Source organism: Mus caroli, unplaced genomic scaffold (assembly GCF_978045245.1).
Source record: "Mus caroli unplaced genomic scaffold, Mus_caroli_1 scaffold_11, whole genome shotgun sequence".
Lineage (NCBI taxonomy): Eukaryota > Metazoa > Chordata > Mammalia > Rodentia > Muridae > Mus > Mus caroli.
Window position 1 is genome coordinate 34,062,601 of NW_028227266.1, and position 21,618 is coordinate 34,084,218.

General features: G+C 42.2%; 1 protein-coding gene across 4 annotated transcripts in view; it reads left to right on the forward strand.

The window, feature by feature from the left end:
• Fez1 (fasciculation and elongation protein zeta 1) overlaps positions 1-21,618 on the forward strand; it is a 46,323-nt gene that overhangs the window by 5,085 nt on the left and 19,620 nt on the right. For 3 of the 4 annotated variants that reach the window (XM_021172726.3, XM_029482126.2, XM_029482127.2), the window contains exons 2-3: positions 5,878-6,233; positions 12,996-13,095. In XM_021172726.3, the coding sequence (XP_021028385.1) occupies positions 5,923-6,233; positions 12,996-13,095 (411 nt within the window). In that variant the 5' untranslated portion in view covers positions 5,878-5,922. Of the gene's footprint in view, positions 1-5,877; positions 6,238-12,995; positions 13,096-21,618 lie in introns of those variants that run through there. The other variant, XM_085844522.1, reaches the window with a different exon arrangement.

Below are 21,618 nucleotides of genomic sequence, written 5' to 3' on the forward strand. Positions count from 1 at the left end.
TCTCTGTGTTGAACAACTCTTTTTCCTCTTCCTCCTCTTCTTCTCTTCTTCTCTTCTGTTCTGTTCTCTTCTCTCTCTCCTTCCCTGCCTTCCCCTTTCTCTCTCTCTCTCTCTCTCTCTCTCTCTCTCTCTCTCTCTCTCTCTCTCTCTCTCTCTCTTTCTTTCTTCTGATAGGGCCTCATATAACCCAGACTGACCTCAAATGTGATATACAGTTGAGAATGACCTTGATCCTTCTGCTGGTTTAGTAAAGTGGCAGTAGTAGACTCTTCTTTAAGATCCACAGCCTCATTACCTAGTTTATTGGTTTTCAGTGCCAGGAATTATTTTCCTCCTATTGAGCAGGCCCTAAGTCTAACTAGACAACCATTGGTTACCAATAAGATATGAATACCACTGTTGCACCTTTAGGGATCTCTTGCTATGCTGGTCATTGTTGCAGCTCATAGGTAGGAATATTGTTTGCTTCCCTCTGTTGGCAATTAGCATAGCACCTTTTGGTACTGTGAAAGTTCTTAGGGAGGGGGATTTCAGGTCAGATAGAGCTCATCAACCCCAAGTCCCTTGTCTGAATACACAGTGTTGTCAGCAATTAAGAACTTACCTTCAACCTCTGATGGGCATCCAAGGGCAATAGTGATAGCCTCTATAGTTTGGGGAGTCTACTGGATTCTTTTTACCAACAACTGATGTTCTCATTTCCTCCTTTGTACCTTTGTATCACTTGTATCCTCCTATTCCCCTTAAGCACTCCTTCCTCCTGTCTCACAGTACGTTTTTGCTTTTCTGGTTGTTATGGCTTCTCCAGGTTATCTACTCACATCTGAAGACTGATATGGGTTGTTGGTTTGTTTGTTTGTTTGTTTTTTAATACAGCATCTCACTAAGTTGCCAGGCTAACATTGAACTTGTGTAGCCAGGCAGCCTGGAACTTCCTATTTCTTTCTGTTCTTGTGTGTGTGTGTGTGTGTGTTATGAAATCTCTTAGTGACCAGTAGGCATGCATAGCTGTTGGGTACATGCAAGGAGGCTAGTCAAAAGAGACTGTAACTATAAAATGACTTAGTATAAGAAATGGCTCTGCAGGCGTGGTGGTGAACGCCTTTAATCCCAGCACTTGGGAGGCAGAGGCAGGCAGATTTCTGAGTTCAAGGCCAGCCTGGTCTACAAAGTGAGTTCCAGGACAGCCAGAGCTAAACAGAGAAACCCTGTCTTGAAAAACCAAAAAACCAAAAAACAAAACAAAACAAAAAAAAAAAAATAAGAAAACCAATCCCCCCCAAATTGGCTCTGTATTTTTAATATGAATTATGTATTAATATAGTCATATTTTGGATATATCAGATTAAGTAAATATGTTTCTATAATTAAGATTATAAAGCTATTAAAATGAGCTTTTCAAGCTCATTTTGCTCTGTGCCAGTATTTTTATAGTAATTCATAAGGAAATCAGACCTGGGATACATGCCACTCAGCCAGCCACTGCACTTATGAGTCTTGGCAGCATCTCTTTTTTTCTGTGTTGAGAATGGTCTTAGTTAGGGTTCCTACTGCTGTGACAAAACACAGTGACTAAGAACAACATGGAGAGGAGAGTGTTTTTGTTTTTGTTTGTTTGTTTGGTTGGTTTGGTTATGTTTTTTGTTTTTAGTTTTTTTTTGTTTTTTTTTTTTTTTTGAGACAGGGTTTCTCTGTATAGCCCTGGCTGTCCTGGGACTCACTCTGTAGAACAGACTGACCTCCAGCTCAGAAATCCACCTGCCTCTGCCTCCTGAGTGCTGGAGGTATACACCACCACTGCGCAGTGTGTTTTTGTTTATACTTCCACATCACAGTCCATCATCAAGCAAGTTAGGGCAGGAACTCAGGCAGGATCCTGGAAGCAGGAACTGCAGCAAAGGTCTTTGAGGAACATTGTTTACTGGCCTGCTATTCATGTTGCTCAGCTTGCTTGCTTATATGACCTACACGTGCCTGAGGGGGTGGGTGGCACAGACCACAGTGGATTGGACCATCCCACATCAATCACTAATTAAGAAAATAAACTGTAAGCTTGTCTAGACGCAAATCTTATGGAAGAATTTTCTCAATTTTGAGCCCCCTTGCCTAAATAACTCTCAAATTGACAATAAACTAGCCAGAAAAGGATGGAAACCAGGGCTTCTACCACTGAGTTACACCTCCAACCTTGTTTTATGTGTTTTGGGGTTATTTATTTATTTATTTATTGCCAGCATTCATTGTTGCTCTTTTCTTCTGTATTTTGCTTTTTGCTTTTTTCTTTTCTTTTTTTTTTTTTTGGCATGTAGTCTTACTATGTGGTCCTGGCTAGCCTGGAGCTCACTGCATAAACCAGTCAGGGGCTATTTGCTTGTGCCCCTGAGCTTTGGGGATATAGACATACTGCACCATTCCTGGCTGGCAGAGCCTTCATATAATTATCCTATATTAGCCTTTGTAAACTTTAAATGCTCAGAGTGTATTTTGATGCCATGGTAACTGGCTTCATTTCAGCAAAATCCCAGTAAGGGCCAGTTCTCATCCAGCATGCTCTCTGTCTTGCTTAGAGTTTAGTTTTGTAGGTAGAACTAGGGAGTAAGGATTCACTAGACAAACCCCATGACTTTTGATATCTGTTGATATGGTTCTAGTTTACACATCTGACTGATCAGGAATTAAGACCAGAAGAGAAAAGTTGAATTACCTTTCTAGTTCCCAGGAAGGAAGTTAGGCAAGTGTAGACGGGTGACAGACTGCGATGCTGTTGGAAACTATATATGGGGCAGAAGATCATTTCTCAATGAGCACGCATTGATCAATTGCCTGGCCACAGGGCAACGAGTGTGCTAGAGACATGGAGGATATCCAGAGGACATCTGTGTCTTCGTGGAATTTACACTAAAATTGGGAAGGGCCCTAGATGTGGGAATTGAAGCAGAAATCATGGTTGAAGACAGCTATGAAGAGGACTGCCTGAGTGGGTAGGAGTCACCGAACTGTAAAGGTTTAGAAGGATGCCTAAGTGGGTAGCCAACATCCATTATCCAAGATGGATATGTATTTGGCCATTGTAATATATGGATCTAGTCCTACCCTTCCCTTCCTCCTAGCTCCTTGAAACAGGGTATCTCTCACTCTGGTTTTCCAGGTTGGCCTGGAACTACTCTGTAACTCAGACTGGCCTGGAACTTGAGACAGGCTTCGTACCTCAGATTCCCAAATGCTAGAATTATATGTGTATTCCTAACCAAAAGCTTAGCCATATTTTGTGTAGATTTTTAAACAGTTGGTGGAATGGTGGTAGGGATCATACACAGGGATCTTCACATATTAGGTAAGTGCTCTCCTATTGACCCATATCCCCAGGTCTTTATTTCTTAGAAGACAATCAATCACAGGCTAGCCCCTAGTTCCTAATATCCTAGTCCTGGGTTCAAGATATCCTGCATCATGAGCAGCTGTGACTACTTCAGGTGTAAGTGCCACAGTGTTGGGCTGCAAAAAAAAAAAAAAAAAAAAAAAGACAAAGAAAGAGAGCTCTTTACCTCAGAGCACAGTGGATCAAGTGCAGAAAATGCAGTTACTCCCCTCAAAAACTAAATTCTGAAACAGGCCTGGTCCCATGGGTTAAGGAAAGAGATTTGGGATCTAGACATTATTCCCCTCATTAATAAATCCTGTATTTCTGAGTTTGAGGCCAATCTGGTCTACAGAGTGAGTTCCATGACAACCAGGGCTACACAGAGAAACCCTGTTTCAAAAAAACCCAAGAAACAAAAAACAAAACCAAAAAGGGTCAGGGGAGATGGCTCAGAGGTTAAGAACACTGACTGCTCTTCCACAGGTCCTGAGTTCAATTCCCACAACCACAGGGTGGCTCACAACCATCTATAATGGGATCTGATGTCCTCTTCTGCTGGGTCTGAAGACAGCTCCAGTGTATCCAAATAAATAAATAAATAAATAAATCTATTAAAAAAATAAATCCTAGAAATGCATAAAACACCAACAGACACTTTGTAGTGCATTGGTGTTAAGGATGGAACATAGGGCCTCACATATTCTAACCTTGTGTTCTGCCACTAAGTTACACTTTCATTTCTGTCTATGATTTAAAAATTAATATTTCTTCAGCAAAACACTTTCAATGGGATAAATGGAGACCATAAGCAGCTTTGTATTCATATTAGGTTTTATTGTCAAGTAACGTTAGGTCAAGTTGGGTTTTGATACCAGGAGTTGTGAAAAACAAACGATGTCTAAACTATGTCTGGTAGCATAATAGCACAAGCTGTAATCCCAGTACAGAAACGTGGGGGGAGGAGGGGAAGGAGGGGAAGAGAAGGAGGGAAGGAAGAGGGGAGAAGGAGAAAGGGAGAGAGGAGGAGGAAGAGGAAGAAAGAAGAGGTGGAAGAGAGGAGGAGAATGGGAGGAAGAGGAGGAATACAAGAAGGAGGAGGGAGGACAAGGAAGACGGGGGAGAAAGAGGAAGAGGAGAGAAGGAGGGGATGGTGATGATGTGTGAGAAGGAGGAAGAGGATGATGATGATGATGATGTGTGAGGAGGAGGAGGAGGAGGGACAGCTACAATAACAACAACAGCACTTACTACTACCCTAGACTTTTTGAGCACATGGTTAAGAGTGTGGACCTGTGACTAATAATAAGAGAAAATGTTGAATAACATTGACATTAATCATTTCCCTGGCACGTTTTAGAGCTGTGTTTACTCCTTTAATCTTATAACAAACCTCTGAGGTAGATCCTGTTGTTTTTACTGGCTTGAAAAAGGAGAAGTTAAGTAATTTGCTTATGCCCATAGCTGATAGGGATACAAGAATACAAACCTGGGGTATCCTGGCTTGGGAGCTGCGTACTGCATCACTGTGCCTTTTGGGCAGCTCCAGAGTTCACTCTGTTCCGTTGCTCATCTTATGAAAATATGAATGATATTTGAACTACTTAGGAGCATCGTAGTAAGCAACTTCAGAAGCCATAGCTACTTAATAAAGAGTAATCTGCTGTTGTTGATGCTGCTGGTTGTGGTGATGGTGATGGTGGTGTTGGTGGTATTGTGTGTGTGGCATATCCTTGTACGCACATGTGTATACGTAGGTGTGCTTACCAATGTGGGTGCATGTGGAGAACCGCGGTTGATGGCCACAGGGTTTCCTCAATTGCTTCTCCACCTTAGTTTTGTCCTCTCCCCCCCCCAAAGAAATGAGGAAACTTTGTTCAAAGCAAAGCAATAGTGTAGATCAGAAATGTGCTGCCGAGGCCACATGGCTAACGGTACTCAAGGGAATCCATCTTATTTTGTGAAGCAGGGTCTCTCACTGAACCTGAAGCTTACTGTTTCAGCTAGGCTGTCTGGCCTGTGAGTCATCTGCCTATCATCACCCTAAAGCACTGGGGTCAGACATATACTGCTATAACCCCAACTTGATGTGTGTGCTGAGGATCTGAGCTCTGGTCTTCAGGATTATGTGGCAAGCACTCTACCTTCTGAGCCATCTCTCCAGCCCCAAGATACATCTCTTGTTATGTTAGACACATTTTATTAGCATATATTAATTATACAAAATGATAACTGTTCTTCCTTATGATCTTTTTCCAATTTATATCACATGCTTTGGTCACATTGACCTTCCTTTACCTTTCCACGTCCCCAGTCACCCTCCCACGCATCCCTTTCCTCTTATCAAACAGTTCCCCTTCTGCTTTCCTAAGCATTTTTTAAAATCTAGGTTTTGCACGGAGAGAAGGAGTCTTTGTTTTCCAAGGGACATAGAGTAATGGAAGATGTGATCTGGTTCCTCCGCAGAACTGGCACAAAAGCCCAGTCCAAACTCACACTGCCCTGTGTATTTCTTCCAGGGAAACAGATCTTGACAGTTGCTGTCATTGTACTTCGGTGCCAGGATGGAGGCCCCACTGGTGAGTCTGGATGAAGAGTTTGAAGATATCAGGCCCAGTTGCACTGAGGAGCCAGAGGAAAAGCCACAGAGTCTGTATGGCACATCTCCTCACCACCTGGAGGACCCTTCCCTCTCTGAGCTTGAGAATTTTTCTTCCGAAATAATCAGCTTCAAGTCCATGGAGGACCTCGTGAATGAATTTGATGAGAAGCTCAATGTCTGCTTTCGGAACTACAACGCCAAGACGGAGAGCCTGGCTCCAGTGAAGAACCAGCTGCAGATCCAGGAGGAGGAGGAGACTCTTCGTGATGAGGAGTAAGAAGCCTTAGCTACCCTCTCCTGCACCAGACCAAATCCATAGTCGGCCTTTGTGGCCTAGAGCTAGCTTCCGTCTACCAGTTTACATGGACTGGACTAAAGTCCTTGTGGGAGGCAGAGGCAGTACCTCGGTGACAGCTAACATGATTCTCTAGATGTCCCTCTGTAGTCAGCTGAAGAAATCATTCTTGCATTGGAACTTTAGAGGAATGAAGGATTTAGGTTTTTCTAAACACAAAACAGAATTTTAAACACAAGAAAATGTGGGGAATCTAGCTTCCCCTCCCTCCCTTCTCCCCTCCTCCCACCTCTCTTTTATTTTTTAAAGATTTATTTATTTATTTATTTTGTGTGTTTGTGGGTGTTTTGTCTGCATCTAAATATCTGTATCACACATGTGCTTTGTGACCAGAGTGGCCAGAATAGAATGTCGGGTCCCTTGGAATTGGAATTATAGATGGTTGTGGGCGACCAGGTGAACACTGGGAATTGAACCAGGTTCTTCTGAAGATCAACCAGTTCTTTAGCCTGCTGAACCATCTTTCCAGGTCCTCTTTTTATGTTTTTTTAATGTGTATATATATATATATATATATATATATATATATATATATATAGGTATATATATATATATATATATATATATATATATATATAGGTATATAGGTATGGGCACACACAGGTCACCATGCAAGCGTAGAAGTTGGAGGACAACTGTTTCCTTCTACCATGTGGGTCCCAGGGATTGAACTCATGACACCAGGGTTGGTGGGAAGTACTTTTACCCATTGAACTATCCTGCAGCCTCTCTTTCTTCTCTGTGGTAACCTTACCAGTTATTAAAAACAGGGACTGGAAGAGAATTAATTAGCTGTGATGGGCTAATCATAAACTGGACAGTTTGTCTCAAGAAACACCCAAATTAGCTGGGCAGTGGTGATGCACACTTTTAATCCCAGCACTTGGGAGGCAGAGGCAGGCAGATTTCTGAGTTCAAGGCCAGCCTGGTCTACAGAGTGAGTTCCAGGACAGCCAGGGCTATACAGAGAAACCCTATCTCGGGAAAAAAAGAGAGAAAGAAAGAAAGAGAGAAAGAAAGAAAGAAAGAAAGAAAGAAAGAAAGAAAGAAAGAAAGAAAGAAAGAAAGAAAGACCCAAATTACAGAATTACAAATCTCAAAATTGTTTATAACTCCCAGGCCTGGAAGTTCACAAATGAATTGAGAGACCTGGACAAATGAAGGAGAAACTAGGTGGTGTGTTTCCTGAGTGCTTGAGCATATTTCCCGTGTTGCTTATTAGCAGACTTCCAGAGCCTTGATAGCTGTGAAGGGAAAGAATTGAAGGGAAGCATTACCTGAGGAGAGGGAGGCTAGGAGGAGAGGCAGTTGTTACAGAAAGAAGAGCATTTTAAGACTGGGAACTTGGCTCTGTTGGTAGAATGCTTGCCTAGCCCACATGAAGCCCTAGGTTCCATCCCCGGCACCAAGGGAACAGGGTATCGTGGCTCATGGCTGCAATCCCAGCACTCCGGAGGTGGATGCAGGGGGGTCAGAAGTTCAGGGTCAACTGTCAGCTACATATGCCTTATTTAAGGTCAACTGGAATACATGTGATTTAGTCCCCCCTCCCCCAAAAAGCATCTAAACTGTTTTAGAGATTTAGAAGAACATGCATGAATTTCTGTGCAGATAAAATATGCATCAATTCTTCTTTAGAAATCACACACACAAAAAAAATGTTTATTAGGACCAGTTGTGCTCCATTCCTCCCACCCATGCCACTGTCTAAGCTAGGGCTTTACACATGCTAGACAGCTATGCTATATCTGATCTACTTCCCAGGTCCCCCTTTTTTTTGTTTCTGGACTTGAATAGAACAGATAGAACCATGTGCAGTAATCGGGTAAGAAATACATTCTAGAAGATCCTGATGGGGAAAGGCGTGCCTGATGATTTGAAAATAGTGCTGCTCCTCTGAAGATACAGGAGCTGTACATGGCCTGTCTTTTTCACTGTTATATACCCTTCCCCAACCACAGAGGACTTGGTGTGTAGTTAGTGATCTGATCATATTTTTAAATGAAATAGATACTACTGAGTGTGCTGCTTAAATAACAATAAGTAACCTTGTAGGTCCATGCACTGTCTTTCTAGGCCGCTCTTCTCCCTTTAATTAATGCTAGCCTAGGTCCACAATCATGCTTTTCACTCCAGAGACCAGAGCTATAATGGTGGGTTGTATGTTTCAATTCCATTTTAATGTTTCCAACTAGTTCTTTCAAAATTCTGGGCCATTTATAGTTTGCTGAACTTCTGTTAAGTAAGAAGGAAGGCTGTTGGGCTTTACTAGATAGGACATGGTCTTTTCTTTTTAAGGCACCAGGAAATGAACTAGAAATTCAGAAACTATGAATTCTAATTTGGATACGCTCTGTGTGACCTTAGTCAAGTCACCTAACTCTAGTACATTGCCTGGATGCTCATTTTTGAAACCTCTAGAGCTCAATCTTAACAAAGCAGGACTAAGGGCTTACAAAGAGCCTGGTTTCTTTCCTCACCCAGGACATGTTCTGAAAATGGCGTTTAAAAATGAGTCCAGTTTCTGTTGTCTTGCTTCCAACTCACCATCTCTTTGCATCAGAACTCTTCCTCTGCCTATGAAAGGTGAAAGCCCGGTGAGCACTTCTCATTCCCTCTTGGTGCATTAGCAGAGGCTACTCAACGTTAATTACCATCACATGGGATTAGTGGGGCTCTCAGCAGGCATTTTTATACCTTGACTGCCTCATTGATGCCTCAGCTAAGAGACTGGGGCTGGATAATTGCTGAGCTAGAGGTAGAGGAAGATGTGGGGAGTAGAAGGGGAGGAAGAGAGAAACAGACACTGCACTTACTAAGCACTTGGTACATCTAGAGCCTCTGTGAAATCCAAGATAAAAACCAGAATCATGTTGCACACTTTGTTTTGCAGACAGTATCCAGATCTTTTACCTGTGGAATTATGACTAAGCCAAGGAAAAGGATGACTCAAAGTCTAACCTGGTTGTAAGTCTCCCCTAGTATTACTGCGATCACTTCCTCAGGTTTAGCATTTAGAGAGATTTTCATCCACAAAGAACTTGGAAGTATTTTGAGTGGAATTAGAGATAAAGAGTTGAAGCCCAAAATAAAACAAAGGAATTCTTGGCTGAATGAGATTCTTTCAGAAAGCACAAACCACAGAGGAAATGCAGTAGTTGCCTGCAAGTCTTTATTTCTGTGGTTTGGACCTATTTGGCCAGTAGGGAATTGGCTGATTAGTGGAGTTCTGATTCGAGGCATGGAAATTCGGTATTAAAGGAGAGTTGCCTGGATATGGTGACACATGCTGTAATGGCCTCTCTTTGGAGGAAGAGGCAAGGGAATGGCAAATTCAAGGTCAGATTGGGCTACATAATCAGTTCCAGGACACGCTTGTTTGTAAGAGACACTGTCTTTAAACATACATTTAAAAAGCCAGATTTTAAATAGTATATATTCTATTTCTATCTATCTATCTATCTATCTATCTATCTATCTATCTATCTATCTATCTATCTATCTATCTATCTATCTGGTTTTTGAATTCAGAAAATGTTTCATTATCGTCTCTCCTCTTTCTCCTTCTCACTCTTCCCCTTCCCCCTCCCTCGTTTGCTCCCCTTCTTCCTCTCTTCATCCCCTTACCTTTTTAGATATTGAAACAGGATCTTGCTACGTAGACCAGATTGGCCTGGATCCTCCTGCCTCAGCCACCTGAGTACTGGGATTACACCATGACCACTGGGCCAGAATCTCTTCTTTATGTACATGAGGTCACTCCTCTCCCTTGTTATAAAAAATGGGCCTGGACTTTAGAAACCTTTTAAAGCCACTGCAAACTGGGAGTGGAGAACCAAACCAAAGCATACTAAAAATAGGAGTGGCAGCTCTCACCCACCTCTGTCTCATTGGGGTGGTTCTTAGCCCTTGCTATGCTCTACAGAAGTGTAAACATTTGGGAGCAATGGTTGCTTCCCATTCTTCAAATAGATATTATGAACTAAAGATAATGTTAAAATCAAAGTCTACCCAATAAATAAACTATCACTAGTCATACTTTAGATGGAAGTTTAGTAAATGTTTTATAGTTTTCTAGTTGGGTGGTAGTGGCGCATACTTTTAATCCCAGCACTTGGGAGGCAGAGGCAGGTAGATCTCTATGAGCTGGAAACCTGCCTGGTCTACAAAGCAAGTTTTAGGACATCCAGGGCTACACTAAGAAACCCTATTACCAAAAAGAAAGAAAGAAAGAAAGAAAGAAAGAAAGAAAGAAAGAAAGAAAGGAAGGAAGGAAGGAAGGAAGGAAGGAAGGAAGGAAGAAAGAAAGAAAGAAAGAAAGAAAGAAAGAAAGAAAGAAAGAAAGAAAGAAAGAAAGAAAGAAAGAAAGGGAGAGAGAAAGAAAGGGAGAGAGAAAGAAAGAAAGAAAGAAAGAAAGAAAGAAAGAAAGAAAGAAAGAAAGAAAGAAAGAAAGAAAGAAAGGGAGAGAGAAAGAAAGGGAGAGAGAGAGGAAGGAAGGAAGGAAGGAAGGAAGGAAGGAAGGAAGGAAGGGAGAAGAAAGGAAGAGTACAAGGGAGAGATATTGTTTATTCTATTTACATAGTTGAGAGAAATGAAAAATGTTGTGGAAAGATATGAACTACAAATGTGTATTCATACTAACACGTGTAAGTGTGAACTTTGTATTATTGGACTTGGGAAATGGCTGACTGAGGGAAATTATGGAATTTGTTAATAATTTAAAATTAAACTAACCCTTTGAGCTGAGTATCGTATTGTCAGTCTAGAGGTATAGGTGTGTGTGTGTGTTTATCAGGACTGATGTAGCCCTAAGGATAAGTTGCCAGTTTCAGACTTGCAACATATAGACATACGTGTCTTTGTAATACTACTCCACAGGGGCTGCTCACACTCAAACAGCATCATTTTCCAAATGCCTACCTAGCCCACTTCCGGAAAAACTAGATTAAATGATTCTACTGTCACTTTCAGGACTTACACAGTCTCAAGGCCAATAGAAGGTGGGCAGTCCCTTAAGATTCCAGCTTCCCGACTGGAACAAAAGGTACAGCCTATTTTGAACTTTGCTGAATCTCACTTCTCCAGCATTTCCTGTATGGACACAGCTAAAGGAGTGTTCATTCCCAAAGCACTAATGTAACACAGTGATTTAAGCATAGGCCCCATGACCTTTGCAGTGGGTGTGGTGGTTGGAGCATTTTCTCTGAGTTAGCAAGTCATATTTTCTTCTTGGTTCCACAATTCCGGTGGGACCTGGATTATTTATACAGCTTTAATAGTGCTTGACAGTAATTGGGATATCATCCATGGTTTAAGAAGCAGGCTCCAGAGTGGGGGAGATGGCTTAGTGGATGAAGTGCCTGCTGCACAGGCTTGAGGAGCTGTGTTTGGATTCCCCAGCACCCATGTAAAAAGCTGAGTGTACCGGGAGGGTTCGTGTGAAACCTTAGTGTTGAAGGGGCAGAGGCAGGTGGGTCATGAGAACTCAAAAGCCTGCAAGCCTAGCCAAAACGGTTGGTTCGGTAAGAGACTTTGTCTCAAAAATGTGATGAAGAGCAATAGAAGATACCCAAAGTTGTCCTCCAGTTTACACACACACACACACACACACACACACACACACACACACACACTGTGAATCCACCCATACACACACAGGAAATAGGCTCTGAAATCCTGCTGAGTAGCTGTCTCATGAGCTTTATGACATTGTTCTCTCCAAGTGCTTTCTTGTATGACAGAAACATTTCAAGCAGATGTCTTCCTCTTAAGAAATTGTTTTCACAAGTTTTTTTTTTAATTTAATTACCAGCTTTCTATATTATTTTCCGGGAAAATCTCTTTTTTTTTTTAAATGTGTCCACATACCTTATACCAAAAAGGTAACCTTATTGTTACGTATTTGATTTCAAGTGTCTGTGCGCAGGTGCCTACGTTATAACTCACTCATCTTCCTGATATGTTGTGATGTCAGAATTTTTTTAAAACTCATCCCTTCTCAGAACTTAATATGCAGAGCAGACTAACCTCAAACTAACAGAGATCCACTGAGTGCTGCTGTGGTTAGAGGTGTTACCATGCTGGGCTTTTTCCTGTTTTGTACATTTGCCTTAGTATCCATAATGGAAACACTGCCCCTTTAAACTCTACAGGAGACAACAGCGTTGTGTCACTGTGTGCTCCTAGAGCATTTTGAGAAAGAAGTGAGCAGTTACAATATTGGTGTTATCCTTTTTGCCTACATTAGATATCAAGGAGCTGATTCCTGATAGAAGATTAGAGGCCTCCGAAGTTGAAATGTGCCATCCAATCTTAATGAGACTCAGCTAGGGTTTTGGCCCAATCCCTTCCTCTACCCTTTGATTCTCTCAGACTATGGAAAGGAAAAGGGATATTTTTGAGGCTCAGAAATAAACTGTATGGTTGGGTGCATATTAATCTCTAAGCAAAACCAACCACCTTTCTCTCTGAAGCCTCTGGACAGGGCTCCATACTCATAGCTTTTGCTTCTGGATTTGACTCTAATTCTGTATTTCAGCTGCTGCTCCTGCATGCTGGAAGGCAGATGACCTCAGCCTGGCACACACAGCAGCCTCTCTCTTGCCTGGCCCAGCTCTTCCTTTCTCCAGGCGGGGTCTGGCCGCAGATGTGTGCTAATGAGAGCTTTTCTTTGTTTACAGGGTTTGGGATGCTCTGACAGACAATTACATCCCTTCACTCTCAGAAGACTGGAGGGACCCAAACATTGAAGCTCTGAATGGCAACAGCTCTGACACTGAGGTACCTTTCTGGGGCCCCCTATTTAGTCAGGGTTGGGAAGATATGGAATCCAGCAAGAAAATCGTCCAACAGCTCAATAGGCTTCTAAAGCAACAGTTCAGAGTCATTGTCGGGAACAAGCATCACCAGAGCCAGTGCCTCCGACATGGGTCTGTTGAGGAAGATAAAGCATAAGGTTGGAAGGATACTCAGTGTGTCTGAGACAATTGGAATGGTTAAGCATAAAAAGAGTAAGGACGGGAGCTGGAGAGGTGGCTCAGCAGTTAAGAGCACTGACTGTTCTTCCAGAGGTCCTGAGTTCAATTCCCAGCAACCACATGGTGGCTCACAACCATCTATAATGGGATCCGATGCCCTCTTTTGGTGTGTCTGAAGACAGCAACAATGTACTCATATACATAAAATAAAAAAATCTTAAAAAAAAAAGATGGATACACACTTCTCCCTGTTTACCTGTTCCTTCTTTGTGGTACTGAGGCTGGGAACCAGGACCTTGCACATGTTAAGCACAATGCCAGTGACTACACTCCCAACCCACAAGATCTCTTCTACTGCTGATCTGTGTGTTATGACCCACAAAGTAAGTTGGAGTGGCCATCACAGACTTCTCTTCAAATAATTTGTTTTAAAAGCCAGGTAACCAGGTATATTGGTGGCACACTTGTAATCGCAGCACTCTGGGAGCTGAGGGAGGAGGATTGCCACGTTTGATCAAGCCTGTACTACAGGGCAAGACCCTAGTCTCATCAGACTTACAAACAAAAGCATTTTTTTTTTTTTTGAGAATCAGGTTTTGCTATCTAAAATGAACCAGACAGTCCCATCAGCAGCAATGCTTTGAGCAAGCACTGGTGAAGCTGACAGCTTGACAGTTAAATCGAGGGCTCAGGTGAAATGGCTACACAGTGGTTAGGAAGGTATTGTGTTGTTTTATTTTGCTTTTACTTTTTCTAGTGCTGAAGGTTACTTAGGACTTCAATGGGGCTGTAGAGATGGCTCAGTGGTTAAGAACACTTGATGCTCTTGCAGAGGACCCAAGGTCAAATCCTAGCACCCGTATCAGATGGCTCTCACTTGCCTGTAACTCCAGCTCCACCTCCGTGGGGACCCTCATACAAATAGCTTTCACACACACATACACACACTTAAAAAGAAAGTGTTTTTAGAAAGGGGGCTGGATATTCCTTTTGAGCTGATTGTGTAGTCTCTCAGAAGGTCCAGCTTGCTCCTCATGGGCTTACTATATACGTACAATGAATGGTATTTGAGTCAGCAGAGCAGAGTATCTCTGACTGAATGACTTATAAGCATTTATTTCCCATAGTTATAAATACTGGAAGCCTAAGATCAAGTTGTTGGCAGACTCATTCTGGGAAGTGCATAATATCTGTTGATAGGTGACACTTTATTTGAAGTCCACACATGGTAGAAGGGACCAGATGGTGCCCCTTTAACTTATTCCATAAGGCATTAATACCGTCCATGAGTGCTCTACCTGCAATATCTAATCACCTCACCTGAGGTGCTACCTCCCTTGTCACTTTGGGAGTCGAAGTTTCAGCAAAAATTGAGGAGTGGTGGGCAAGGGGAGACAAATAACAAACACTGAGCTAATATCCAGGTAAAGTGTCTATTCAGTGGTCAAGAGGTATTCTCATAGCAAAAGGTTAAATCATTTAACGGCTTTGATCATGTTAAAAGACAATTTCTACCTGTTTCATTTTGTAGTTTCACCCATGAAGAGTGTTTGACAATTTTGTATACAGGAAGTGCTGGCACGGCTCTGGGGAGTCAGCAAATGATGATTTTTCAGGCAGCTGATGTATAGTGGTAGATCACATCTTCCGGGGAGCTCAAGAATTGATCCTGAGTAAGAGAGCAGGAAGCAGATGTCTCTGATTGGGCACTATATCTGCAGATTACTGCTCAAAATAGCACAGCAAAGGGATCTGCATTTGGCTGACTTGTTGAAAAACTGACTGCTTATTATTTTTAGGATTTCTAATCATGAACAATTCAGAATATTCAGGACCTCCAGGCTTCATTGGCAGGCAAGACAGTGACTTTGAGGCTATAATTTACTGCAAACCCACTCAAAGTGACACCAGAGCCTGGGTCTCACGTCCTCTTTGAATTCTTGATTGTACATTTTCTCTTGATGTATATATGTTCAGTATCTTGTAGTTACCTAAAACAAAAGAGAGAATGTTAGATTGATTTAAGGCTTCCTCCTTAAATGTTCAAAAGGCGACTGCAAAGAGACCACCTGGGCCTGGACTTTTTTCTGTAGGTTAGTGTGTGTGTGTGTGTGTGTGTGTGTGTGTGTGTGTGTGTGTGTGTGCTTGTGCACTCTCTCATGCAGGAGCTAGAGGCCCACTCGAGGTATCTTCCTCTGTTGCCCTCCACATTGATTTTTGAGCCAAGGTTTCTTAACTGGACCTAGAGCCATGATTCAGGCAAATTGGCTGGCTGGCTGAACCCTGTCTCCATTTCCCATCTGTAATCACTGAGATTACAGAGGCGCACACCATGCCCTGCTTTTTACATGGATGCTGGGGACTTGAACTCAGGTCCTCATTATTTTGCAGTAAATAGTATCACCCATTGAGCTATCTCCCCAGACCCCTGAATCATGTCACATATTTCAAGGAATTTACCCATTCAATGTATCAATTAGAGGATTAACCACGAATTTGTCTATGATCTTCTTTAGGATTTAATTTTAAATTTAACTACTTATTTTGTGTGTTGTGTGACATGGTGTATGTGTGGAGGCCAGAGAACAACTTGAAAGTCAACTCTCTCCTTCTACTGTGTAGTTTCTGGGGATTGAACTCAAGTCGTCAAGCTTGACCATAAGTGCCTTTACTTGCTAAACTCTTACTAGTTGAGCAGTCAGACATATGGCTCTGTAATTTTCCATTTTGTAGTAATGTTTGTGAGTTTTCTTTCTTGTTTCTGCTAGCGAGAATTTGTGTCCTTTCTTTCTGGTCTGTGGTTTATCATTTCTATCAATCTTTTTAGGAGCACTTTTGGTTTTTCTCTAAAGTTGTGATTTTTTTCTTTTAGTTGACCTATTTTCTTAGTTCCTTTTTAACTTTTAAAAAGTTACGTATTTGTATTTTATTTGTATGGCTGTTTTTCTTGCATGTTTGTCTGTGTCCTACTTCAGTGCCTGGTGCCTGAGGAGGCCCAAAGAAAGTACCAGATCCCCTGGAACTGGAGTTGTAAGTGTCTGTGAGCTGCCATGTGGGTGCCTGGAATTGAACCTGTGTCCTCTGGAAGAGCAGCTAGTGCTCTTAAACACTGAGACATTTCTCCAGCTTTCTTGCTTGCTTGCTTCCTTCCTTCCTCCCTCCCTCCCTCCTTCCTTTCCTCCCTCCCTTCCTCTCTCTCTCTCTCTCTCTTTCTTCCTTCCTTTTTTCTTCCTTCTTTCCTTCCTTTCTCCTTAGTTTTATTTTATGTATATGCATGCCTAGATATACGTCCATTCATAGCTTACATACTTACATGCCCAAGGAGGGCAGCAGAAGGTATTGGATCCCCTAGAACTGAAGTTACAGGTGATTGTGAGCAACCATGTGCCTACTGGGAACCCCTGGAAGAGCAGTCAGTGCTCTTAATGACTGAACCATTTCTTTACTCCCTTCCAACTTTCTTTCTTCCCCGTCTTCCCGGCTCCCCAGCCCCGAGACAACATTTCTCTGTGTTAACAGCCCAGGCTGTCCTGGAACTTACTTTGTAGACCAGGCTGGCCTCAAACTCACAGAGATCTGCCTGCTTCTGCTTCTGCCTTCCTCGTGCTGGGACTTAAGGTGTGTGTCACCATACTCCAGATTTTTAAATTTCTTTTTTCACTTTTCTTTGGCATTCTATTTTGTTCTTGTAATGGAATTTTATCTATAATTCGTCACTTTTTTGTTCATTTGGTTTTAAGACAATGCCTTACTATATAGAAATTACCATATAGACTAGGCTGGGATTGAACTGATAGAGATCCACTTGCCCCCAGCTGAAGTGTTGGGGTTTTGTTTTGTTAAGAAGGGAGTAGGGGGAACTCACTAATTTGCCAAAGCTATTTTCAGACTTTAAATGTTCAGGTCTCTGGAATTACAGGCCTGTGCTATCATGCTCTTGGTATTTTTATAGAGCATTTCCCCCCAGAGATCACATTGTACATTTTCAGTTATCATAGTCTACTTAGAAGAAATATTTTGCCTCTTCAGATAAAATCTGAAACTTGAAAGTTTATCTATTCCCTCCATTTGTGTGCTATTATCATGCATTTTATTTTGATTTATATTTTATATTCCACAATACAAAATGATTTTTCTGAAAGAAGAAAAACAGATCATTTGAATTTATTCTCAGGGTGATCATTGTAGCACTGCAAAGCCAACAGTCAGGAGGTGAAGGCAAGAGGGAACTGTGAGTTCAAAGCCAGTTTGGCTAGCATTTTGAGTTCCAGGATGTATAGACATTGTCTCAGAATAGCAACAAAACCAACCATTCAAATAAAACTCAAAAGCAAACAAATACAATTCTTGATATTTGACCACTTCTGGTATTCTTTTTTTCTTTTTTCACTTCTGGTATTCTTATACTTTTCAGTAGATCTGGTTTTTCCTCATTTCTTTCCAGTCCAAAGCCTTACATTGCCTGTATCCAGTGCCTGGAAACAATTGCCTCATAGATTTTGTCCAGATGTGTCCTTGCTGGAGCAGGAGGGCAGGATCCAACGCTGCTTGCTCCAAAAGCCTTGACGAGGCCTGATCTGTTGTTTTTCGGATGCATGTATAGTGATTGTTTATTTAAAGAAAGAGGGGAAAATGTTTGGTCCAGGTTCTCTTGGCACCCAGGCTAGTTTTGAACTCCCAATCTGCCTGGCTCCAATCCCAAAGTACTGAATTAGAGACAAGGACTCAACAATCTCTGAAGCCTTCCATAGACTGTTGCACAAAGCTGAAGCATTACAGGCTCAGCATTACTTTCTAGCTTCATTTTATTTGTTTGTTTGTTTGTTTGTTTGTTTGTTTTTTCAAGACAAGGTTTCTCTGTATAGCCCTGACTGTCCTGGAACTCACTCTGTAGACCAGGCTGGCCTCCAACTCAGAAATCCTCCTGCCTCTGCCTCCCAAGAGCTAGGATTAAAGTCGTGCACCACCACTGCCTGACACTTTCTAGCTTTATTGCTTGGTGTCAGTCCTGATGCACACCTTTTCCTCAAAGCAAGAGGAAGAAAAGCTGCTATGGTCAGTTCCCACTCTGGGTCCATGTCTTCTTAACTCTAGGAAGAAGACCCTTGGGTAGATAGGGGGTTTTTGGGGGGTGATTGTTTGTTTGTTTGTTGATTTATAAGAACCTCATTCACTTTGACAGCATGGAAATAAATGTCAGGTTTAGCCCACAAAGACACAAACACCAAGTATCGAGCTTGTGTATCATTTTGAGCAGGTACCTTTGTTATCGCCACACAAGTAGTCAAGGGAGTGACTTTGATGTCTGTGTCACAGAATAGAAATGAGTGTCCAGATGCTGTTGTTTTTCAAAATCCCTCTCTCTTGTTCAGTTAAGCTTTTTTTGCTCAAAATTCTACCTTGGTTTGAGAGTGGAAGTCTGGAGTCTGAAGGGATTGTTCAGAAGTGACAGAAGCTGCCAGGCAAAGCAGACTCTGGAGGACTGAGAAAACAAAACAGGCTTGATGGAACCAGATGGGGAGAAGCAGGACAGAGAGAGCAAAAGTCAGAGAAGAGGAAGGCCCGAGACAGTCTGGGTGGATGTGGTGAAAGCTGAGAGATTGAGCAGAGATAGCAGCTACACAAGGGCGGAACCGGGGCTCTCCTGGGATGCATTGTGTGTGCTGAGCCCTTTGTTTTATTTTTTCCGTGGTGGATTTCTGAGAGCCAAGGAAATGCATGCTTATAGTACCAGCAACAGTGACGATGCTTTCATAATCCCGTAACTTCAGATTCCTTTACTTTATTCTAACAATTTAAGCCCAGACCCTTAACCTTTGTGCCTGAGAGAGGCACACACTAGGCCTCAGTAGGAGTCCATTAACTGTTGAATAACCACTAGGAGCCTCCCTTCCCTACATGGCCCACCCCCATGTAGGAGAAACATGCAGAGGGAGATGATCTGGGTCAAAGGTGCAATGCTAAATTAGTGAAGTAAGTGCACTTAAAGTGAATTCAGAAAATGTAAGCAGTCGCTTTTCATGTGTTTGGTTTTGGTCTCCCACGGCTCAGGCCTTGAACTCCCTGTGTAGTTAGAAATGGTCTTTGAATCATTTCGAATAAGAATGGCTTTGAACTCCTGATCTTCTGCCGCCCTTGTGCTGGGATTACAGGCAGGCACCATCACACTTGGCCTTTTGCTGTTGTTTTTCAGCGCTGAGGGTCAATTTGCACTTCCTAGGCAAATTGTTCAACTGAACTATATAACTATATATATTGGAATATATATATTGGAATGTATATATATATATATTTGAACATATAGTTCCACTGAACTATAGTCCTAGGTCATCTTTTTATATCTGGCGTTGGAATCCAGGGCTTTATCACTGAGCTATATCCATAATCCATTATTTGTTTATTTGTTTTTATTTTTGAGAGAGGATCTCACTGTGTAGCTCAGGCTAGTCCCCCTTAGCCTCTTGAATATTGTAATTATAAGTAAATACCACATACCTAGCTACATGGTGCATTTTCAGAGCCTTAATTTCAACCTGTCATATATGAATTTGAATTACAGGCAAACATTGCTGTCAGGGGCTTATAAAAGTAATTCCAACAGAAAAGAAAAGCCTCCATTTCCCAAAAAGAGCCACCCTTCTACCCCAGGACTGCCTGACCCTTGGGAAGTTCTGCCTTGTGACTGCAGCTGTGAACAAAGTGTGGCCCCAGGAGTTTTGTTCTGCCTGGTGGGGGAGCTGTGGAAACAAGCAGCTACCACAGGTGGCAGATTGGCAGAGATACAAGCATATGGATTCCGTCACAGAAATAGATGCTGCCATCTGCCAGCCAGCTCCTCTGGTGGTCCCCTCACCGCCCTGCCATGCCCTTTCTCCAGGTTGAGAACAGATGGCGTTCAATATACACTTGCTGCTGCTTCGCTGCTGCTGCTTCTTCTTCTTCTTCTTCTTCTTCTTCTTCTTCTTCTTCTTCTTCTTCTTCTTCTTCTTCTTCTTCTTCTTCTTCTTCTTCTTTTCTTCTCCTTCTCCTTCTCCTCCTCCTCCTTCTCCTCCTCCTCCTTCTCCTCCTCCTTCCTCTTTCTCTTCCTCTTCCTCTTCTTTCTCCTCCTCCTCTTCTTCCTCCTCTCCTCTTCCTCCTCCTCCTTCTTTCCTTCTCCTCCTCCTCCTCCTCCTCCTCATTATTATTATTATTATTACAATGTCCTGAGGAGATAGGAGGAGATAGGCATGGCTAGGAGGTACCAGCCAAAAGATGTTTTGAGGCCACATTACAGGATATCTGGAATCTCAACCAAGTGTCTCCTGTTAGAATAGGAAGAAATGTGCTTGGGAGGAGGGGAGCAGGGGACAGACCAACCAGCATGTTAGCTCTTAGAGACGAAGAAAAAGTGGATTGTGTATGGGAGGTGGTTCTCTGGAGGAGTTTCCTGGATCCCTCTTGCCAACCCCTATGTAGTTTTCAATTGGATTTCTGGAAGGAACTTTTTAAGTGATTAGGTGATTGAACATGTTCAGGACGTAAACATAAACTCCTGACCGTTAACAATTCGCAACCTGGCCAGAAAAGCCAGAATTGTTACAAATATATTGCTGGATTTAGATGTCTTCTGGAGTCTTAATGGTTGTGAACTTTTAGACTCTTGCTTAGGATTACAGAATGTAGGGGCACAGGACAAATGAGTCAAACAGAGTTCTTCAATGCTTTTTTGGGGCTTTAGTTTGTCCTCTTATTTTCTTTCCTTTCCTTCCCTTTCTCTCCCCTCCCTGCCTCCTTCCTTCCTCCTTCATCCCACCCTTCTTTTTTTCCTTCCTTTCTTTTCTTAACGAGATCTCACTGTACAATCTAGGCTAGCTTTGGACCTGTTGCTACTCTTCTGCCTTTAGAGAGCTGGGATTACAGGCAATCACCATCTGCATCTGGGTTTTTCTGTTGCTGCTTTGTTTTGAAATGGTAGATCTTGTAGCCCAGGCTGGGCTTGAATTTGCTAGGTAGGGATAGTAGGAAGGTGATCTTAAATTCCTGATCACCCTGGGACTACTTCCTAAAAGCTTAAATCACAGACTTGTATCACCATCCCTGGTTCAGTTTGTCCTTTAGCCCGTAGGATATATCGATTCTTGCATTCTATACTCGCTATGAAACCACAATTGGATTCCAATGATTGACTGGCATTTTATCACATTCTTTTTTTTTTTAAGAATTTTTAAATTTTTATTTGTTTTTATTTTATGTGCATTGGTGTTTTGCCCGAATATACGTCTGTGAAGACACGTGTCAGATCATGTAGTCACAGTTGTAAGCTGGCATGTGGGTGCTGGGAATTGAA